General features: G+C 44.6%; 1 protein-coding gene across 4 annotated transcripts; it reads left to right on the forward strand.

Annotated features, from left to right (window-relative positions):
• The first annotated feature begins 658 nt into the window (after nucleotides 1–658).
• Nucleotides 659–17,593, forward strand: MRM1 (mitochondrial rRNA methyltransferase 1). Of its 4 annotated transcripts, none has more exons than XM_034752682.1 (6): nucleotides 659–695; nucleotides 2,755–3,618; nucleotides 7,211–7,304; nucleotides 12,361–12,481; nucleotides 16,847–16,966; nucleotides 17,072–17,593. In XM_034752682.1, the coding sequence occupies exons 2-6, from the start codon at nucleotides 2,792–2,794 to the stop codon at nucleotides 17,110–17,112; spliced, it is 1,203 nt and encodes a 400-aa protein (XP_034608573.1). In that variant the 5' UTR covers nucleotides 659–695; nucleotides 2,755–2,791; the 3' UTR covers nucleotides 17,113–17,593. The 4 variants fall into 4 exon arrangements, with proteins under 4 accessions (XP_034608573.1, XP_034608574.1, XP_034608572.1 ...); XM_034752683.1 differs by lacking the exon at nucleotides 659–695 and adding an exon at nucleotides 898–947 and having other exon boundaries at nucleotides 2,753–3,618; XM_034752681.1 differs by lacking the exon at nucleotides 659–695 and adding an exon at nucleotides 1,375–1,483.
• The last annotated feature ends 5,663 nt before the right edge of the window (nucleotides 17,594–23,256 follow it).

Here is a 23,256-nt window from a genome sequence, read left to right on the forward strand (position 1 = left end):
TGTCAGGCAAGGTCTCTCCTCTCAGTGCATGCTGCCAAGGCGCTGTTTTCACTTTGATATTCCGGCCATGGGTCGTGAGCATCTGCCAGAGTCAGCATGATTATTCCCAGCCTCCGGGCACAGCTGCCGGGCAGGGGTGGGCCCTAGGGTGACCGGATGTCCCCATTTTATAGGGACAGTCCTGATATTTGGGGCTTTGTCTTATATAGGTGCCAATTACCCTCCATCCCCTGTCCCGATTTTTCACCCTTGCTATCTGGTCACCCTAGCGGGCCCACAGACGCCCTGCCGGGGATAGGGCACTCCTTTGGGATATGGCTATCTGCAGGGAATGGTGCTCTCTTGGGCACAGAGCACACACCGGCCGGCCCACCCCAGGGCACAGGCAGGGTCACCCCACCATGGGAGATCCTTGGGGGCATGCACTGGCGCTCTCGGGCTGCGCCAGCCCATTGCAGGGCATGCAGGACGGATTGGTCTCCCGGGCAACCTCTGCAGCACGGGTGCCCCCTGCCCAGCTGCCCCTAGAGACCAGCTAGAGCCTGAGTGACCCCAGCCGCCCCCGCCACCAGGCCGCCCCCCGCGGGCACGCTCCGCACCGGCCAACGCCTACCAGCAGGTGGCGCTGCAGCGCAGGGCGCCCCGCTGTCCTCTCCTCTCGATGGTGGCGCCCGGACCCGGAAGTGGAGTGTGAGGTAGGGGAGTGTGTGGGGGCGCCCAGGGGAGTCGGCGGAGGCTGGTGCGGGGGGGGGGGGGGGGTTGCTGAGTTCTCAGTCCCCCCCACCGGGCTGCTGCCGAGGGGGTCACCGCTTGGGGACGGAGGGGGGGGGGTGCGGGGGTCGGGGTCACCCCTCCCCCCGCCTGGAGCCGCTTCCCTGCGGGTCGCCGCCCGCCGTGCTGCCCCCGGCGCCGAGGCCCGGCTCCCTTCTCCCGGCCAGAGCCCGCGGGTAACGCGCCTGCGGGGCGGTGGGGACTGGACTGCCCCGCTGCGCACGTGGGTTTTTCTAGCCCCGCAAAACGCCGTTTCCCGCCTGGGGTTTGGGCGGCACCAACCTCCCCCGCGGGTAGGAAGCGTCAGCCCGGCGCAGGGTCCCGTTCTCGTTTTCTCCATCACAAGCCCCGTTTCCACAGTACTCACAGGCCCCCGTGTCACCAGCGCTGCCTGGGCATCTCCTGCCCCACCTCCCGGTGACACAGCGAAGCGGCCTCCTCTTGGTACAGGCGGGCAACTGAGGCAGAGAGACTAGGACTTGCCCCGAGTCGCGTAAGAAGTCCATGGCAGAGCTGGGAATTGAACGGAGCGCCCTGGAGCCCCGGCCCTGTCAGCCCTAAAACTCACTGTTCTTCCCCCCCTGGAGGCTGTTTGTTTCCATCTTCTTGTAAGGCTACTGGAGAGCAGACTAATGCATTGGTGCTGTGGTTTGCAACAGCAGCAAGCACTGAAGAGGACTGAAGTGTTGCAGCGAGGATCTCTGCAGACTTGGTGCAACTGGGTGCTCAGCCCTGCTTATTGTTTTTGTCTCTGTCGCAATATATTAACTAATAAAGCTGTGTCCAAGAGGGGAATGGGGATGGTCCAGTGGTTAGGAGACAAGCCTAGAACGTGGGAAACCTTGCGTCATGTTCCTGTTCTATTACAAACTTCCCGTTTGACATTGAGTCAGTCACTTAGCCTCTCTGTGCCTCAGTTCCCCATCTGGAAAATTGGGATAATAATAATAGCTAGTTCTTATCTAGCGCTTTTCATCAATAGATCTCAAAGCACTTTACAAAGGAAGTAATTATCATTAGCCCCCGTTTTACAGATGGGGAAACTGAGGCACGGAAGGGGGACGTGACTAGGCCAAGGTCATCCAGTAGGCCAGTGGGAGAGCCCAGAATAGAAAGGACTTTCCTACCTCATGAGGGTATTGTGATAATAAATACGTTACAGTTTGCAAGGTGTTCAGTATAACAATGGGAGCCATATAAGAACCTAAAGTAGACTATATTCAGTGTGAACAAGTTCTGCTAGTTGAGTTTATCACTGTAAATAATATATATATTCTTCTGTATATTTCTTTCATGGAGATCATCAATAATATATGATGTAGACAGGTAATACTCAGTATGTCAACTTTATTGCAAATCTATGAAATACTCTCTCATATGACATGGCACAACCTATGGCTTCTTAAGTCTGTTGATACAGTCAAATGCTTGCATTATATAGATGTGTATTTAAAAGAAAATCATGCAGGGAACATTCTTGACCATAACTATAAGTTAATGTTATTGGCCAGAGGTTGAGGTGGGCTGGAGTGGTGAAATAGAGGACCAGATCATAAACTGATCTAAATTGGCATAGCATCTTCTATTTGAATGGTGCTAAACCCGTTTCCACCAGCTCAGAATCTGGCCCAGAGTATTTAACTATATTTTGAGAGTCAAACGGGCCACTTTCTGTGGCTTACATGTGGCCAGCAGTGAAAGATTCTGCAGTTTGAATTTAGCTAATTCTGTTTGTGATGCATGAGCCAGAATGGAATCCAGCTAATTCTCCCGTGAGCATATTAGGCTAATATTAAAAACTTATTTTAGTCAACAAAGAGCAGCTATGACTTGGAACACAGGCAGGGAGTAGAGTGGAAGTTAAGTGTAAGGTTTCTATTTGTAAATTGTCCTTTTTCTGATCATAAGCATGTTTTAAAATTGTAAATATTAGTGGGATATTAACCCATATTGCATAACTAGCCCATTATCTCCTTTTTCAAGGGATAGCCGTTCCGAGGGAGGAGACTTGAGCGGTAGAATGGCCTTTGTGGTGGTGAAGATCTTTAAGTTCAACATCTGGAAAGCTGCAAGACTTTCATTTGCTTTTAGTTGCAACAGTCATTTTCGGGCAGTCAAACATTATTTGGCTCAGGAGAAGGAGCCATCGCAATCTTCATCACCTGCGGGGTTCGGGAATGAAGAAAATTCACAGCACCACGGCAGCCACCCGCTTCCAGTATCGGGACTTGGGGATGCTGCTGCACAAGTGATCCCCAAATCACACCCTCCTCCCAAAAGCTATAAAGGCCTCGCCCCTCAGAAGAATTTGCAGTGGAAGTCTAGAAAGAGAAGCACAGAGCAGGCTGCATCTTCCAGTGAGGAATTTAGGAACCTGAGAGAGGATGACTTTTCAAAACAGCAGAAAAGACCAGTGCCAAAGCCTATGTCCATTGAAAGGACCAAAGGTTCGGAGATCTTGTTTGGCATTGCGCCCTGCTCCCTGGCTTTCTCGCAGTCAAAGAGGGACTTTTTCCAGTTGTTCCTCAAGTCGGACAGCAGCTGCGCACGGCCTGTGATGGAAGAATTTGCCCAACGAGCTAAGGCCTGCGGGGTCCCCGTGCACTATGTCAGAAGGCAGGTGCTGGATGCTCTTTGCAAAGGTCGAGTTCACCAGGGAGTTTGCTTAGAGGCCACTCCTCTCCATCTTAGCAGCTTGGAAGAAGCTGAAGCTTCCCAGGTTGGTCTGGGCACACAGCTGATTTGGCTGGTGCTGGAGCAGATACAGGATCCTATGAATCTGGGTGCAATGCTGCGTTCTGCGTACTACTTAGGAGTTGACAGAGTGGTGACCAGCCAAAAGGACAGGTAAATTTTATGCTTTGCTTTTGTGGTGGGGTTTCCTGTTCACGTTACCACTGTCTTCCAAAGAATGTTACTATCTTGCATATTTGTATAGCTCCTTTTACCCCAAATGACCCCCAAAGTGTGCACCAAGCAGATATGGAAACTACACTGGCTGCTGAAGCTCTGCATATGGGAGGCAGCATGGCCTAGTGGATAGAGCACTGGGGGTCTGGAGAGGCCTGGCTTCTATTCTCAGCTCTACTCTGGGCCATTTGAGTGACCTTAGGCAAGCCAGTTCACACATCTCTGCCTTTACAGTTTCCCCATCTGTAAAATGGGATAATAATGCTGACCTTTGTAAAGCACTTTGAGAGCTACTGATGAAAAGCAGGTAGAGCGTGGTATTATTAATGTTATTTCACCCCATCTACAATCTCTGATTTTCACGTATGAGTCCTTCAATAATTGGAAAAGCTCCCACCTCTTGTCTACCAAGCGTGCCCTCCCTTTCTTTCAAATCCCTTCTTAAATTCCCCTCCTTTCCAGAGGGCCTTCCCACGATGTTCCTCTCACCAGTGCAGTCCCATGTTTTGTTTTAGTTTCGGTTAGATTGTAAAGTCTTTGGGGCAGGAACCTAGATCTCTTATTTGCTTTGTCTAGTGCCTTGTGAATTGACAGTGTTGTGTAAATAATGGCAGCGTTAGGATATCGACTTCCCCTGCTGCTTTGGTGATTTCGTTTCAGCAACCTGTGCTCCTTCAGGGATGGAAGGTGGGGAAGGTTTCGTTTGCTAATTCCTCTTGGGTCTCTCTGTTTTCAAATGCGTTCCCCCCTTTTATTGCTGAAGTCCTCCTTCTGTACCTGAGGCTGCTGAATGCAACTGCCTCAGGAGCCAATTAATGCAGTTTCCATTTGTCAGCTGGAAGGGGTGGTGTGTGTGTGTGTGTGTGTGTGTGTGTGTGTGTGTGCGCACGCAACTTGCACCTTTTCCCATTGGACCCCTGTCACTGCCTCTGCAGCAGGACCATGAGCCAAAATCAGAAAATCCCCTGCTCCCCATTGGACAATGTGTTGTGTAGCCACCAGCACATTGGGCAATCCCCGATTGTTGTTTTTTTCCCTTATTGCTATAAGAGTTTCTGAGTTGCAAAGGGATTAAAAACATATCTTAACCTCTGGCGTTCTAACTGCCCCCTCTGCACTCATTCATTTCAGTGACCGAAAAGCCATTCCCTTCCAGCCGTGGAGAGATTAAGGGATTTTTTTTCTGTAGTCCAAGTTTTCAAACCCTATGGATCTGATTCTGCACGTGGAAAGACTCCAGGATATAATGAGGATTTCCTCACACGTACTTAACTGTCCTGTCCCCCAGTGCTGTATTACTAACTCCTCATAAAGGGAACTGGAGCCTTTCTCTGAGCTTATTCTATTCTATACAAGCTGCCAAGAGTAATTTCCTTCTTCCAGTAAGTATTGCTTTGTTGTCTCTTCCTAAACAGTTCACCAGTCTTTCAAATAAGATGTAAAACTGAGGTCCTTTTGTAGGCATTAAAGATCCCATCATCCTTTTTGTAAGGATGAGTGTGTCAGTCCCACCACTCTGGACGTATTCCAGCCCAGGTTGTTGCATCCTGCCTACCTTATAGTTTCAGCTGGATGGTGCCTTTTTCACTTCCAGTCCTAAATTGTTGAACTGCCATGTTCCACCCCAGAAGTGGATGGCCATATCCTTGTATAGGGTGTGTGTATATGTTTGAACTACTGAGGGTTTCAAAGCAATTAATAGATCATGCCCCAGCTGCATCAATTTTGATTTGTTCACCACCACGACAGCTGCGCTCCTCTGGGTCAATGCGGATCACAAAGCCCAGGAAAAGGTGTGTGAGAGGTGGGGACAAAGCATTCTCGGTTGAGGGGATCTGGCTATGGAACAAACTCCCAGAGGACGTCAGGTGAATCCAGAGTTTGACCATCTTTAGGAGATTTTGCAAAGCCTTCATCTTTGAGAAGGCCTTTCCGTCATAAAAATGACTCTCGCAGCACTGACATGCTACGAAAAAATTGAAAACCCATACCCCCAAGTAGAGTTTTGCCCTGAAACAGAGCTGGAGCCCCCTGGAAGTCTGCTAGGGAGAAGACTATTGCTACTGATTTTACAGGGAAGGCGTTCAGATACTGTGGTGATGGGCAGCAGTATAAAACCTCAAGATATCTAGAGAGATGGGATCTCTTGGGATGCAAAGAGATTTATAAGCGTGCTCAGTTCTGTGCTGTGCACAAACTCACACCCACACAGATTGCCAGGTGTCCATAGCTCCTAAGTGGAGTGTATAATTTGATATAAAAGGCGCAGGTGCTGCTAGTCAGAACAGACCTGAATTCTTTTCTACCCTAGGTTTTTTTCTTTCTTTCCATGGTACACCTCTTCCCCGATATAACGCGACCTGATATAACACAAATTTGGATATAACACGGTAAAGCAGTGCTCCGGGGCGGGGGCGGAGCTGCGTGCTCCGGTGGATCAAAGCAAGTTCGATATAATGCGGTTTCACCTATAACGCGGTGAGATTTTTTTGGCTCCCGTGGGCAGCGTTATATCGGGGTAGAGGTGTATGTTTATTCTAGTCACTCTGCCTCTAGATTCAAAAGTGCAAGACTGCTGCTTGCAGGATTGCAAGATTTGGCCATGTTCCTGCTGTTCTCACTCCAGGGATGAATGCATTCTTGCACCTCTGAGCTGTGCTTTTCTGATCAATATCATTTGCTGAGCCATTCCACCACTGTTTTTTTTTTTTTGAGATATATTTTAATGCAGAAGGAACATGATTATTTTGTAGTAGAACAATTAAGGTCGCACCTAGAGGCCCCAGTCCGGGAGCAAGGTGCCACCGTGCTAGGCACTGGGCATGCAAATAACATAAAGATAATCCCTGCCCTAAAGAAAGTACAAGCTAAGTATAAGATGAGAAACAACAGGTGGAGATGGACAGACATGGGGAGCACAAGGGAATAGCAAGAGGATTATGAGCAGGGTGATGAGCAATGGTCGCAGCAGACCAGCAGCTTAACTATTGCATTGTAGGCAACACAGCAGAGGTGATTTTAAGGAGGACAGTGGAGAAGCCTTGTGAGGCCAGTGATGGTGGGAGGGATGCTCTCTTCTCACTGCCTTCTCTCTTCTGAACAGCTTCTGCTGAGGGAGGCAAATAGGGGATTAGCCCTGCTGATACAGGTGTGTGGCACGAGGGTCTCATGTATGCAAGGCTAGGATTCACATAGATTTTTAACAACGGGAAGGAATCACCAGTGCAGTAGGTACATATAAAGATAGCCAGAGGTATTTAAACTGGGTTTGATGAGAAGTTTTGTTTTGTTACCATTTTTAGTAAGTCTTGGTGTTAATTGTGCTCAAAAGTGCTCCTCCAGCCCTGTGTTCCTGTCAAAACCTCCCATTCCCTATAAGAAAGCGCATCTATAAAGTGAGTAGAATCATTGGTAAACTGATTTAAAGTGAGTCGTGAAGGCAATCGGATGAGCTAGCAAAAACAGTTTGTCAGGGTTTTTGTTTTGCTTTGTTTTAACTTGGAACTTTTCTTGGCTTCTCTACTCACAGCTGCCCCCTTACTCCTACGGTGAGCAAAGCAAGCTCTGGAACCATGGAGGTTTTGGAAGTCTACAGCACAGATAATCTCCAGAGATTTCTGAAGGTAGAAAAGCCCAGCTTTCTTTTTTTTTTCTTTGTCCTTTTACCACTAAAGGTCCCAAAAACTTTCAGGCCCTCTCACCGGCAAGATCGTGTGGCCTGTCAGTAGGGGGGATTACCTTTTTACAACATTTGGTGCAGTTATAGACTGTTACACACACATCCTATCTATATTTATAAGCTAAATCTTTATCTATCAAGTAAATAAAGGCACTTGCCTGGGTTGATGCTTTTGAACTAAGCACCTTGTAACCTTTTAGCATGAATATCCCTTAAAACAGCTAAGGGAATTTAAAATAAATATATATCAACTGCTTATTTTAGGTCACCATACCATGTATTAGCTGAACAATAACAGCACTACCACTTATTCTGATTCTCCTCAGCCATGAGAATCTGGTTCAGACACTTAATTATTTATTTATATTGTGTTGGTGCCTATGACCCCAATCAGGGATTAAGGCCCCGTTGTGCTAGGCGCTGTACAAATATATAACATGAAGATGGTTCCTGCTCCAGTGAGTTTACAATCTAACTAGATAAAAATCCCAAACTGTTTTTAGACAAGTAACAGCCTTGGTCCAAGGCGTCTGTTGGAGAACTACCCACTGGTTGCAGACAGTGGTTCAAGCCAAAGGAGACTGTGCAGTGTCTGCTTTCTAAGGGAGCTAAAATCAGTAAATAAGTGCAATAAATGCATTGCAGGGCCAAGTGAGTAGCTCTGTCCATGTATCAATGGATATAGATTTTAATGCTTCATATAGGAACATTTTTATAAACTGAAACAAATAAAGGCACCTGCTTCCATGGTGTCAGGGTTGATGCTTTTGAACTAAGCACCCTGTACTCCTTTTGAATGAATATCCCTTAAAGAGCAAAGAGAATTTTCAAAAGCACCTAAGTCACTTAGGAGCACAACTCCTATTGAAAGTCAACGGCACGTGTTTGTCCTAAATCACTTGTGTGCGTCTGAAAATCCCCCTAAATGTGCATAGAGAACAGATCTAATATTGATGTAACTTATGGGTATAGTTTTCAAAATCGACTGAATCCCATTTTCAGAGACTTAAGTTGCTTTGAAAAATGGGATGTAGGCTCACGAGTCACTTAGATGCTTTTGAAATTTGTACCCTACGCCTGTCATGGTGTGACTGACCCTTTAAGGGGAGATGGGTCCCAGCCCCACCCGTGACACTTAACAGGTGGAGCGAATGATAATGTCACATGACAGGCAGGTCATGCGGCTAAATCAGGCTTTCTGAGGGGCAAGTTGAAAAGGGAGCAGGAGGATTGTGTGAGCAGGTCTACACAGCTCTTCTTAGCTCCCAGGCACAGCGCCTGGGAAGTGCAAGAGGTAGTACCCGCTAGAGAGGCTAGAGTGTAGAGACCAAGCTTGCTGAAGGAGAAGCTTCAGCAGGGGGTTTGTTCCCTCTAGAACTTGGCATTAATGAATCAGATCCCAAGAAGGGGTGTTAGCTGATACACAAAAGCCTTTGTGAAGTTATTAAGGAGCCTGAGAGAAAGAAACTGAAGCAGCCACATCACTGAGCCCAGAGCAGGTAGGCAGCTCTGCGATCGCCTTTAGGAGCGTGTCTGCACTGCAGATGGGAGGAAGCCTGCCAGCCCAGGTGGACAGATGCACTGGGGAGGGCTCAAGAGAGAACTGTAAAAACAGCTGTGTGGACATTGCAGCATGGGCGTGGTACGGGCTTGCCACCTGAGCGTGGATTAGGGTGACCAGACAGCAAGTTTGAAAAATCGGGACAGTGGTTGGGGGGGGTTAATAGGAGCCTACATAAGAAAAAGACCCAAAAATCGGGACTGTCCCTATAAAATCGGGACATCTGGTCACCCTAGTGTGGATCCATTGGGTCAGACGAGCTGATAATTGTGCGGCTGGTGCGTGCTACGGCCCATGTTGCAACCTCCACACTGCTATTTTTAGTGAGCTAGCTTGAGTGGAGCTAGCGCCTGTCTGTCTTTCCTGGGCTGGGAGGCTTGCTCTCAGCTGCAGTGTAGACATACTTCTGTTGAGTTTGCGCATTGTTTCTGTCTTATGCACCACCAGCTACAGGCTGCTGCTCAAAGGCTGGTCACACGAGGGCAGCATTGTGCAGCAGTTAAAATGTAGAGGAAAAGAAAAACCGTGGGTGGTTGAAATGCTGTGAACCTCGTTGGAGGGGCAGCTACAAAATGAATCTGGAGATTTGAGCTCCATAATGAAGCCTCTGACGAATGACTCCACGGAAGGGGAAGAAGGCTTTGAAAAGACTCTTAAAACAAAAAATATCCTTGCATTAGGGTTGCCAGGTGTCCGGTTTTCGACCGGAACGCCTGGTTGAAAAGGGACCCTGGTCGCTCCAGTCTGCACTACTGACCGGGCTGCTAAAAGTCCGGTTGGTGGCGCAGCAGAGCCAAATCAGGCTCCCTGCCTGCCCTTGCTCTGTGTGGCTCCTGGAAGCGGCCGGCATCGGCGGACATGTCTGGCTCCTAGGTGCAGGGGTGGCTACGGGGGCTCCACACGCTCCCCTTGCCCTGAGCGCCAGCTCTGCAGCTCCCATTGGCCTGTACCTCGAATACCCTCCTGCACCCCAACACTCTGCCTCAGCCCTGAGACGCTTCCCGCACCCAAACTCCCTCCTGGAGTCCGCACCCGCTCCCGCACCCCAGCTCCCTGCCCCAAGTCGGAACTCCCACCTGCACTCTAACTTCCTCCCAGAGCCCACACCCCAACCCTCTGCCCCAGCCCTGAGCTCTCTCCCACACTCTGAACCCCTCGGCTCCCTCCTGCACCCCAAACCCCAGCCCCACCCCACAGCCCGCACCCCCAGCCGGAGCCTCACCCCTTCCTGCACCCCAACCCCTTGCCCCACCCCGGAGCCACCTCCTGCATCCCGAACCCTCATTTCTGGCCCCACCCCGAAGACCATACCTCCAGCCGGAGCCCTCACTCCCTTCCGCATCTCAACCCCCTGCCTCAGCCTGGTGAAAGTGAGTGAGGTGGGAGAGAGTGAGCGATGAAGGGAGCGATGGAGGGGCCTCGGGGAAGAGGCGGGGCAAGAGTGTTCAGTTTTGTGTGATTAGAAAGTTGGCATCCTTACTTTGCATTAGAGAGAGTATCTGATCAGTTTTGGAGGAGTGTTTGGAAGCCAGTGAATTGCATGGAGTTGGTGTTACAGAAATGCCTGTGGAGTTCACACTTGTTTGCTGTGTAGTTGTAGCTGTGTTGGTTCCAAGGTATTAGAGAGACAAGGTGGGTGAGGTAATATCTTTTTTTGGACCAACTTCTGTTGGTGGAGATCCCAAGCAGTCAGTATTTTTCTCCCTGCATATCCTGTTTTGACCACCAGGGAGGTACCGAGATCTTTAGCCCCCTTCCTTCCAGTGCAAAGCTGGAAACCTTCTCCAGCCCCACCATAGATCTATGGCAGACAGAGCTCTGGATGATGGTGAGATAAAAAGCACATAAAAGATATTGATATTTAATTGAAACACCTGGAAGAATCACCGTATTACTATAAAGCTCAATTTATTAACATTTTGGGCCATTGCTGCAGTCCATTTAATTGGACCCAGATTGGTCAGTCTAACCTGTGGCATCACAGGAGTGTAAATTTAATGTAGTGTAATGTAAAAAGTGCAGATTTCACAGGAAATGAGGTTGGCAAGAAGCAGCAACTTGACTCTTGTTAAAGTGGATTTTCTAGTTAAAGGGACCCTGGCCAAATTAAGGCACCTGTACTGAGATTTTGTCAAAAAAAACGGGATTGCTAGTCTTCTAAGCTGCCACTCAACAAGAGTAAGGGAAGCAGAATCGACCCACTAGTTAGATAAGGGCATTGGGAGCTGAAAGTGCTCAGTGTGTTTGAAAATCAGGTTGCATAAGGGCATAATTTTAGGCATCCAAGTTTGAAAATTTTGGTTTGGGCTTTTTAAGACAGGTCTACACTTAATGTTTTGCAGGCGTAGCTGTATTGGTTACAGGGGTGATATTTTTTTTAAGGACTTGGCAATGCTGGCAGAAATCCTAGTGGAGATGCAGCTACAGCGGCAAAAAATTCCTTTTGCCAGCATAGTTTATTTTGCTCACCTGACTGGAATAAGTTATGCCAGCAAAAGCACTTTTTTGCTGGTATAAGCTATGTGACAGATATTTGCAACCCCATGCAGTATCTTTGGGGGCATTGTGTTAAATTTATATACGACTCTGTGGGAGGGTTACCACAGCTCTCCAGGAACCAGAAACAGTGGAGTTCGATTAAAGTGAATCACTTAGATTGCAACCACCTCCAGAGAGGTACCACCTTCTTGGGAGGTTTGCATGTACTGGTTCAAACTGGTTTTCCCAGAAACCAACAGACAAAGAAAGGGATTTTGGTATTAAAAGGCTGGGTTTGAACCGACTCAGGGCCTTCTTTCTGATCCAGTGAACGGACAAGAGGGATCCCGACCCTTGCGGAAGGGTTGGAAAGATTTTGGCCTACTAGAGCCTCATAAGACTGATGGGTAATTCCTGGTATGTTTCGTGTGTGTTTAAATCTGTTTACTGTTTTCTGTGTTTTCTCTGTAATTCTTTCTACCTTTAGAAAATGTGTGTGTGCTTGGAAAGAGCTGTGTGGTAACTTGTGACAGCTGGGAATACACTGTTCATAGCCCTCGGAAAGAGCAGCAGGCTGGTCTGCTGGGGATATCACAGCAGGGAGCTGTCCAGCCTTAAAAATCCCCGGTCAGAAGGGAGTGAGAGAAGGGTCCCTCCCAGAGACCTGACTGGGAACTTCTGGAGTGGCCCATGGGGGTGGGGTTACAGGTGCAGTTACCCTGAAACGGTGGCAAGCTATCTCTACATTTGCAGGGTTTTGCCGGTATAGCTATATTGGTATAAGTTTTAAGTGTAAACGAGACCTAGATGTATTAAAAAAACAAACAAACAAAAAGAAGCAAAGTAGGTTAGCTGCATGTTTGTGCTGAAAATCTAAAAGCTTGTATGTGTATGTATTGTTCTTATAAATTTAAAGAACCTGGAATCATATTTTTCTTTTTTGTCCCCTTTTCTTTCTAAGGCTAAAACTGAAGAAGGCTGGGAAGTCATAGGAACAGTCAGCAAATCTGAGGTCGAGGATAAGGTCCCCGTCATCAGCTGCTTAGAGTTTCACTGGAATAAACCCACTGTTTTAGTATTAGGTATGGTACGGGGCAAAACTTTAACTGGGGTGAAGGTGCGTGATATGGAGATGTCACCTCTTAAGCTAGTGCTGATGTAGTGGCCAGGGAGTTCAGTGTTCATGTGTACATGGCTCTAAATTTGTAAGTGCTCAGACAGGTGCAGGATGGCATTTCTAAGGGGATGGGTGCAGGTAAGTCGCCATGCTATACAGGCTTGGCCTCTACTGAGATTGCCAACAAGAGTGTCCATTACATGGGTAGCTTTGATAATGTGGACAGCTGCCCCAGTGGATATAGGATCTAGCTGCTCATTTCACACAGGTGGCTACCAAACAGTCACCAGTGGTTCTCAAGCAGGGGTATGTGTACCTCTGGGGGTACTCAGAGGTCTTCCAGGGTGTACATCAACCCATCTAGATATTTGTCTAGTTTTACAGCAGGCTACACTAGCAAAGTCAGTACAAACTAAAATTTCACACAGACAATGACTTGATTATACTGCTCTATACACTATATGCTGAAATGTAAGTAAAATATTTATATTCAAATTGATTTATTTTATAATCATATGGTAAAAATTGGAACGTAAGCAATTTTTCAGTAATAGTGTGCTGTGACACTTTGTGTTTTTAATATCTGATTTTTTGTAAGCAAGTAGTTTTTAAGTGAGGTGAAACTTGGGAGTATGCAAGACAAATCAGACTCCTGAAAGGGGTACAGTAGTCAGGAAAGGTTGAGAGCCACGGAGATACAATATTAACTTTTGGTCACTTCCAACCTCTTTCTCATTTGGAGCGACTGTAGTTTGTTACTTGACCCCTGAGCAATGCACATCCCTCCTCCCCCCAAACTTATCTTAAGCAGATAAAGGAGATGATTGCAATGAATTTACCAAGATGGTGTTTTTTATGGAGAAATGTTTGAGTTTATATGGTCTGAATGGTAGAGAAGCAAGTGGACGTTACAGCTGAAGTAAGAAACATTGCAGAATCATCCAGGAATGCATATTTGGAAGCCCTTTTTGCTTCTCCATGTCAGCAGGCAACGAAGGTGGTTTGAACCATTGCACTGAAGGGTAATGTCATGCTGACGATCAGCCATTGAGGGGCTGTAATCCTGCCTGATGCTACCATTTACTTGGCTCTGAAGACATTTCTTTAATTAAAATGTTTATTGAACTCCAGGAAATACTGACAAGACAACATAGCAAATCTGGCATCTCTACAAGATGTGTGGCACTATATTACAAGGGGAATAGAAAGGCTGGCAATGCAGATGATGGACCACAAAGAAATACATACCAGAAACGATGACAACAGCAAGAGAAAGGAAGAGAGAGAAAGTGACAGCAGTGTCATTACCTTGAATTATGAGAGATTTTTCCAGGAAAAAGTCCAAATATTCTTTTGTCAGGGGAGACTGGAGGCTGATTGGTAGATGCATGAGAAGAGTTCCCAAACCTTACAACAGTAATGACTTCAACTCTCTACTGAGCACTAACTCTTCGGTGAAAAGAAAATTGAACATTATGGAGTTGTGTGATACTGGGGTTGTTTGAAGAAATGTCCTGGATCTAAATATGTAGCGTACCTGCGGCAGCAAACAGAGAAGCGCAGCAATAAATTAGTGTGGAAGCAAGCTTCCTCACACACTGTCTTATAAGAAAAGTGTTACAGACTTGAATTTGCCTTCCCAGCATCCTAGTCAGCTACAGTCTCGCTCGCTTGCCAAAGAGAATGATCTGAACAATATCTCTTAATGTTGTCTGTGTGCAAAGTCAATGCCTAAGGCAACAGATTGACTTCCCTAGAGACTGAAGGTCTCTGCATGGGCCGGGATAGGATTAACTCCCTTTCCTGTCCTACCAGCTCTGCATATCCTTTCAGTTCTTGGCATAGGTGCTGAGTCTGGGAATAAGGGTGCCTACCGTGGTTTTGTTTATTTGGACACCTATCCACTTAGATCAATCAAATTCATTTTTAACAGGCCACTGAACAACCATCATCTTTTGGTCGCTGCTTATTTTGGCTGGATTTGAGCTGTCAACATCCAACGTTACAATAGTTAATGATAACATAAATTCTGGCCGTGATATTCAACATCATGCTTCATGGCGTAAGCCAAGTTCTAACTATGTGGTGTAGGAGGTTTTTTGCACTGGCCTCTGAAGCATCAGGGGCTGGTCACTATGGAGATGGGATACTGGACTAAATGCGGAGGTGAAAGTAAGCCGGTCCGGTCCGGCGTACTGGCAAGAGCCGGTACACAGCCAACTGTACTGGCAGGGCGATTTAAAGGGCCCGGGGCTCCTGGCAATACCAGTAAGTCCTTTAAGTTACTTTCACCCCTGACTAAATGGACCATGGTCTGATCCCGTCTGGCAAATCCTAACTTAGAGATGAAAGGCTCTGCATCCCATTATCAACCCCCAGAATCATCAGGCCACACCCTGAACAATATTACAGTCAGAAATGGGGATAAAAAATAATAATTAAATGATTGCATTTCAGCTGCACTCTGAGACAAAACTATGAGATTAAAGTCAAAGAGGTAAACGTTTTGTGCAGCAATATAAACTAGCATCTTGTATTATTTTATCTGATTCCATCAGCACTCCCTCCCACGTCATTCTCTATCTGCAAGTCTTTTTGGCCTGAATTTATGAGTTCTAATTATCTTAAGCGACTAAGGCCATAAAAAGCTTTGTAAAAGCTGGAAGCAAAATTGCTGCTTTTATTGGGAATCATAAGACCTTTATCAGTGAGAGGAAGGGAGTGTTCCAGGAAACATGACATATCTGACAATAGCTGTCCCAAGCTGAAGGAACACACCAGAATATGAACGCGAAAGGCTGATGAGACGAATGTTGCTTGAAGTTATAAAACTTTTCTCTTCTGTATCAAATCAAGAAAAAGTAGAAGGGAAGGTGAAATGCTTGCTTTTCCCACCAACATCTTGTGACTGAGAGCAATGGTGGCCCAGTGGTTGGGATGTTAGCCTGGGAGACCCAGGTTTGAGTCCCTGCTCTGCCTCAGCCTGCCTGTGTGACCTTGGGCAAGTCACCTTCGCTGCTCTGTGTCTCAGTTTCCAATCCATAGTATGGGAATAATAGCACTGCCCTATCTCACTGGGGTGTTGAGTGGATAAATATATTAAAGACTGAGGTGTTCAGATAGTACAGCAATGGTGGCAATATAAATACCTTAGAAAGACTGGAGAGATGATTTGGTGACAGCATCAGAAGATGGAGGCTTGCAGGCATTTTACAGAGACAATTCCAGCATGTAGGACAGCTGCTAGGTTCTAGAGTAATACGTCTAAAATCTAGTAGAGATGGCCAGTGTGTCTATTAACAATCCCTTTTTGGCAAGGTTAAGAAAGGGGAATGGGTGGCTTCCTGTTCCATGGATCTATTCTGTTGGCTGCAGACCAGGGACCTTATTCTGTCTTTGTCTAAACTGTACCAGGTGCACCCATGGAGCTCGATAAATAATGAACACGAAAACAACTTTTGATAATAGAGCTGATCTGGAGTCTGAGGTAGGGGGATGGTACTGGGGTTAGCCTGGGCCTTCTGTATTCATTTGTCTACAAGTAGAATTGTTTTAAGCAGCTCCCTTTCCATTTTCCTTTGTGACAATACAAGCCAAACGACTACTAATGACCTGGCATAGATTTCTACTCTGCTTCACTAGTGTATCAGGTCAAACATATTAGGGTTGTTGGATGGTTTAGCAACTAATCAATTGAAGCCTCTTATTAAACTCTCTGTGTTCACGAGTTGCACCCAGCTGGTAATACCATCTACTGGAAAAGTTGAACAAGTCAATATCAGTAGAGACGTACGAGTTGCTGTACCAGATCAGACCATTGGTCCATCAACCCCTATATCCAGCTTCCAGCATTGGACACTATGACGCTTCCTCCTGTAATGTACCTGATCAACTACGCATTGCTCTACATTGGGAATAGGGAAGGATTTCCCCTGGCCCTTGAAAGGGTGCTGTGAGGCTTTGTGACGAAAGTGCTGCAGAAGCGCAAGGTATTAGCACTGGCTCAGAAACTCCCATGAGCTCTATAAACAAATCCAGATAGGTTGAAGTGGGCCAGTAAGGAAAACTAGATACATTGCTGTCATTTGTTACCTCCGATTTCAATTTAACAGCTGGATCCTGCAAAACTGCCCTTGATCATGTATATTGTCCTATCAAAGTCAATGGGACAACTCCTGTGAGTCAGCATTGCTCGGGGGGTGTTCTGGTTTTATTTTAAAAAGGCATTTGTTGATGGGTTTATTCATAAATCAGTGGCAGAGTTGTGAAAATGTGCGAAGTTGGCGACACAAATGCATGAACATAGCCATACAATATCTTTTTTCTGCAGGGAATGAAGGGTATGGGCTGTCTTCGGAGACACGAAGTTTGTGCCACAGGATGCTAATCATCCCTCCTGGAAGAACGTTGCAGCCTGGGATTGAATCATTAAATGTTTCTGTTGCTACTGGTAAAAATAATTTAATCGCTCAAACTGATTGCAATTCCTGTTTCTTTAAAGATAAACATTTTCAGGATGAGTTTCTATTAGTGATGCCTTTTTGTTTTTTTGCAGGGATTCTCTTGCATTCTATATGCAGCCAAAAAATAAAGTAACGGAATGTGATTTTACCGTGAATTGCGTAGATCTTTAAAAATCCAACCCTTTTGAGCCGGGAAAACAGTTCAGTGTTGTGTGGCTTCACTGACAATCAGTAGAGGCAGACACCCTGTTGCACTTTCCAGAGTCTTTGTACAGCTGTGAGCTCCTGAGAAGCTAAGAAGAAAGTAAACACTGAACCTTCTGCTGTAGAATGTTCAACTTAAACTTTAGAAGATTCCAGATACCATTCCAGGTTATGTCCAATGTCCTGCACTCCAGGTTGTCTCTGCACAATGTTCCACCTGAGTATTGGATGCACTGGCTTCATCATGCTGTGTTTACAGACTGCTAAAAGCTCCAGGAACCTGTTGAATACATAAACTCCAAGAGACAAGATTAAAAGAAAATGCAACAGAGAGCTAGATTTTAAAAAACGGGAGCCAAATCTCTGTGTGTTTATTGATGCAAAACAGCCATTAAAATAAATGAACCTTGGTGGGTTTTTTTGTTTTGTTTGTTTTTGTTTTTTTTTAACAACACTAACACTCCTTTACAGAACTCATTCCCAGTGAGATCTTTGCTGGAATAAGGACTGCAGAATCGGGCCTATTCTGTATTTTTTTCATAGTGTGATGGTGTTTCCCATTCCACATCACTGTTTGAACATCTGAAAACATGTTGCATTGAATTTGACTGTAAAATAGGTCGGTGAACTCAATCGTGTGACAGATGTGACCTATAATGAAACTCAGTTGAGGGGAGAAAAAAGTAACCCATTGAAATAAAACTGTCTAAAGATTTGTCGTAGATTTGTATTAAATTGTTCCTTTTGTTCTCTCTTATATATAAACCCACCACATGATTAGTGAACCAGGTCACAGCGTATTTGTGTGAGCTCTGGGTGAGGAACAAGGATATGGATTCACTAGCATGTTCTTTCATTCATATTGTGAATGTTCCTCTTTCGTTATGGTTCTGGTCCTGTAGGATGCTGAACACCCCAGCACCTTCAACTCCCAGTGAAGTCAATGGGAATTCATGACGTTCAGCATCTTGCCTTGCATTTGGGTGAGGGGGTGTATGTGATGGAGGTTTCATTTGCAAATATTTCTGGCTTGAAAACCACACTTGTTAAATTATTGAAAACAAAATGAATGTTATCGCTTAGCACCTTGACTTTTATTTAGTTACTGTGGCCCTTTGCATAGGATCAGTCATTAACACTTGATTTACAGTGCCCTTTAGGGATAATTTCAAACAATTTAGCTTACTCCATCCCCCCCTTCCAAATGAGCAGCTAAATCACTCAGAGAGACTAATTAGACTTGCCTGTGAGCTAAATGAAGTCTGTAAACTCTGGTGTGTGAATCTGAAAGTTTTTCAGATGCTTCAGGCCGGTGGCTGGTTTCATAGTCTTTGGAAAAGCTGTGATGTCTGCCAGCCCAGTCTCCATTCTGTTGCCTGGATTTGCCTTGGCTTATTTAGTAGGATGGAAGGTGATGTCCTAGCACATTTTCATGTACGTAAATTCCTTTTTGGGATGCTGTAGGTTCTATTAGATATAGTGGGTCTGAATCTCTGTTACCTTTGTATTTTGGTAGCTCTTGAAGGCCACAATCAGGTTGGGCCTCATTGTGCTAGATGCTGCATAAGCACATAATAAATGAAACCCTGCCACAAAGAACTTTCAGTCTAAACAATGCTCTCTTCCCGATTTGTTGCTGTTAGGGGATTTGTTTTTTTTGGAGTAATACTTTCTTTGGTTGCTTTGTTTTTGCAGTCTCTCTTCATCGCAGCCCCTCTTTGGAGCAGTTATGGGGTTGGCTCCTGCATTCCTGTGCAGATCCCAAAATTGCCACTGAAATTGATGAGAATTTCAGGTGTGCAAGGAATACAGGCTTGCCCCAAGGGCGAGATGCTCAACTGGTATAAATCAGTGTAGCTCCAGTGAAGCTACCTGATTTACATCAACTGAGGTTCTGGCCCATAATCTTTTTCAGTATGCTACGGGAAATTCCATTCTTTACTTCGCTCTCAGCCATTTCTCCCTCTTGTTCTTGACATGGGCCTAGGTTTCTGCAGAGATGTGTTGCCGTGACATATTTCCTTTAGGGTGGATGCTTGGGAGCTGAAATGTACAGAGTCATAATAATCTTGCTGCTCATTAAGGTGCCGTTCCTTCAGGATTTCTTTTTGCATTATCTGAGGTGTGTGCCTCTGGCTTGCTATTTTTACTAATATTTCTATTCAGTTATACTTGGCACTGTAGAGTCTCCTTAAAACCTTCTTGATGAAGCGAATGGTTTCTCAGAAAGGGACTGGACCTTGAAGCCTTGCACAGGCAAAGTTCATTGACGTTTGCCTTGTTTCTAACCTGCCCAATGTTTTCAAGAACTGAATTGTCTTGTGGCTGCTTTGCACACATTATTTTTCCTTTGATGCTGGCACCTAAATAGCCTACCTTGTGTAGCTCATCGCAAGATCCCAGTGACTGGCCTTTGTTATAAATTGTTGCTTTTGGCAGTTCTTAAAGCATGGTTTCAAATTGTTTTTCCAAAGACAGAATCTGTGTACCTTTTTACATTAATAAAATAGAGGACTTGTTTATATGGGAAAGACGTACTGGTATAACCTGAGGTGTGAATTTAAACCAGTAGACTTAAACTGAGTCAAACTTCTGTGTAGACACACTGATTCTGATATGGGAGTGGCTTTTTTCAGTTTAGCTTAAATTGATCAAGAAAAGATTTAAGTTTAAACCAATGTAAGCCCCCCTTAAACTAAAATAAGAGAATCTACATGAATTTACACTGGTTTAACTATATTGGCTTAAAAACGGATTACATGAAACCTTTGCAACTTTTCCACATAGACAAGGTCAGAGAAAAAAGTTCGCATAGAGGTTAAGGCATTGGTCTGGGACTTGAGAGATAACTCTAACATTTGCTCTGCCACAGATTTTCAGTGTGACCTTGGGCGAGTCACTTAATCTTTCTGTGCTGCAGTTCCCCTTCTGTAAAAGGGGGAGAGTAACATTGTAAGCTCTTCAGGACCGAACTGTCTCCATCTGTTTGTATAGTGCTTACCAAACATTTCATATTAAGGCCTTTTGGTGTAACTGTAATATAAATGAATAATAGATTGTGATCATCTGTGTTTTGTGTTGAATTCTTGAGATTTTACTTTTATTTGGCCTGATTTTCAAAGGTGCTGAGCACTCACATTTCCTATTGCAAACCAGAGAAGATGCGGGTGCACAGCATCCCTGCAACAGACTGGTTATGCTTAATCATATTTTCCCCTCCAACTCTTAATTGAGAAAATAAAACACTGGCCAAGCAAACAATTATTATTTTGTGAAACACAGCTCTTTGGAACTCAGATTCTTTGAAGTTATCAGATTTAAAGATGAGAGCTGTCTATTAGGTGACATTGAAACAACTGGTTGCTGGAGAGTAGTAATGCTTTTCTGGTAGATATATAGCAGTTTAGTTTCCTGTGCAGAATGAGTCAGTTTTAATATAGTAATAAAAAAGGCTAGGGATAAAGAAAGGTTCATATGAATCTTTTCCCTGTATTTCAGGTTGTTATTAAGGAAAACCCTCGTTCTGTCCATTAGGTGGTGCCCACTATGCATTTTTGCATTTGCGGAGGAAAGAAAGATTCTAGAGACTTAGTAGCAAACAAAATCCATCCTTGTTAACATCAGGAGAGGCGAATAAAGCCATTTCTTTATTCTTGTCATATAGGTAGGTATATATATTTTTCTATGTACTAACTGATTTTTGGATGTAATTAGTTGGCAAGGGGAGGCACATCTTTAGGTTTGATTTGATCCTGTATGTATGCTGAGAAATGACTTGTAATTTCAAGTCTAAGAATAGTAAAGCAAAGCTACACATTAACAAAGAGGCTGTTGTAAATAACGTGAATATGTTTGATAATTATTTTGCCCATTTCCTGAAGGTTCCAAAACTACTTTGCAGACACTACACCTACAGCAATTCTGTTACGAGTGGAGACTGATGGGAACTTTTGGAACATTACGTTGTTGTTTTATCCTCCTGTTGTGATTGTTTATTGCCACCCAGCTCCTGTCTGTTGTGAAATCCCAATCCTGACTTCCTGATATCACAACATGCTGCTGTGTAAACAGTGGCTTTCCACTCTCATTGAAGGAAGAAATGCATTTGGAAGTGAGAGGATATGGAGGTCAGAATGTGAGAATTTAGAGCCAAATCTTGCCGGTCTTACCCTTAGAAGTCAGCCATGCCTACTCACATGCGGAAGCCTAGCAGAAGTTGGCTTTAAGTTTGTGAAGAGCTTAGAGGTGGAGAAAGACCTATTAGGTCTCCCTGGCCAGTGCATAATTGTTCTCTGTTGTATGTACAGTTGCAAGTGCTTTGTTCAATCTTGTTTTTAAATGTGCCAAGCAGAGAGGTTTCCACCACTTCTCTTGGTAGATTATTCCATAGGTTTTATAGATCTCACTATTAGTTTGCACGTGCATATCAAAAATAAGAAACTGTAGTTGTTTATCTTGTAGTTTAATTGCATTTACCAAAAGGGATGACAGACTCCTTGCCTTCTTCTCTATTTTTTCTCATTCTTGTGCTCTCACTCTTTTAGTTAATCTGATTTGGCAATAGAGGATCAAAGGACAAGGGCTGGCCGTGGCGTATAGTGTACATTTCATGGTAGCAACATTGTTTTTTAATATTTTTAATGAGTCTGTGTTTTAACGCACTGCTGGATCTCTATGGAAATACATCTGGTGTGCTAGTGACCACATTAGGTCTAATGCAGACATAGGGTAGGGGTATGAATTGACATGCATGTGTACACGGACATGATTCAAATTGCCAGCTCCACAGCTGCACTGAATACTTAGAATTGCATATCTGTTCCTGTATTTATATATGCTGAATTAAAGGTATTGTAAGCGTATTAACACCCAGTCGGGACTGCGTTCTGTTCTCTAGGGTTCTTCCTATCCAAATCCCCATGGAGGGAGGGTCACTTGATGCTCTCACCCTTGTTTCACTGCAGCAGTGGACCAGGTGGCTGGGATAGTCACAATCATTTGCCATCAGAATTTCTCTCCCTATTTTGACCCCTATCTTGCAAGATGCTGATAGCTTCCTAAGAAGCACTGAGCACCCTTGAATCCCATTGAAATCAACAGGAGCCAAGGGTCTTTGGCCCCCTGGCAGGATCATGCCCTTTGCGACAGAGCTCTGTGCTATCTAATTTGCCCCCTGATTTAATAAATGTGATTCATTAATTGGATCATTGCCTTCTTCTCCAGTTAATTTCCTGGGTATTTTTAAATGTTAAAATGTAGTTTTTATAGTCTTTCATTATTTTTAGCCTTGAGCTTGAATATAATTGTCCCTGTAATGTAACTGTAAAAAACTCCCAGCTTCATATCATAAAGGAAGTTATTAATTGTCATTTTTGTGTACATCTGCAAGATCAAAACATGTTGGCTGATTACTTCTGTTTGTACATACCATCTCTTTGATACTTCGATATGAATAACGTGAGTGTGTAATTTGAAAGTCAATTTTTCCCTCCCTGCTGCTTGTCATGGATTATTTTCAGGAACATATTTACCAAATTGATTTTAAAATTTAGTAATTGCCCTTCTACAATGATTTTTCAATAGTCAAAGTGTCTACGCACACTAGCAAAATATTTTCCTTATTAGTTCAGTAGATATTTTGTGCACATTGTGTCTTTGCCCAGACAAAGCTGAGTACATCTGGTTCATGCCCAATCTTCACTGTTCAAGTGAGGCATTATTTAAAGGGACTCCGTTAATTTAGTTTAAGCCCCAAATTTAGGTTTTGTGCTTTAAAACAGAAACCAAAAAACCCTACAACCCAAAACTAAAATCAAATATTTGTCTCAATGAGATTTGCACGTATACTTGGATTGGAAGCTCCTTGGGAGCAGAAACTGCCTTCTTGTTCTGTGTTTGTACAGCGCCTAACACCAAAGGGTCCTGATGCATGACTGGGGCTTTCACAAGACAAATAATAATAATAAATTCTAATAGTACTGTGTGCAGCAGATCTTAGTGCAAATTTAGGTGTTTACACGTACAAAATTGCACATACACAAATAGAGGCTACTTCTAAAAATACAAATATTTT

Source organism: Trachemys scripta, chromosome 18 (assembly GCF_013100865.1).
Source record: "Trachemys scripta elegans isolate TJP31775 chromosome 18, CAS_Tse_1.0, whole genome shotgun sequence".
In the NCBI taxonomy this organism is placed as follows: Eukaryota; Metazoa; Chordata; order Testudines; family Emydidae; genus Trachemys; species Trachemys scripta.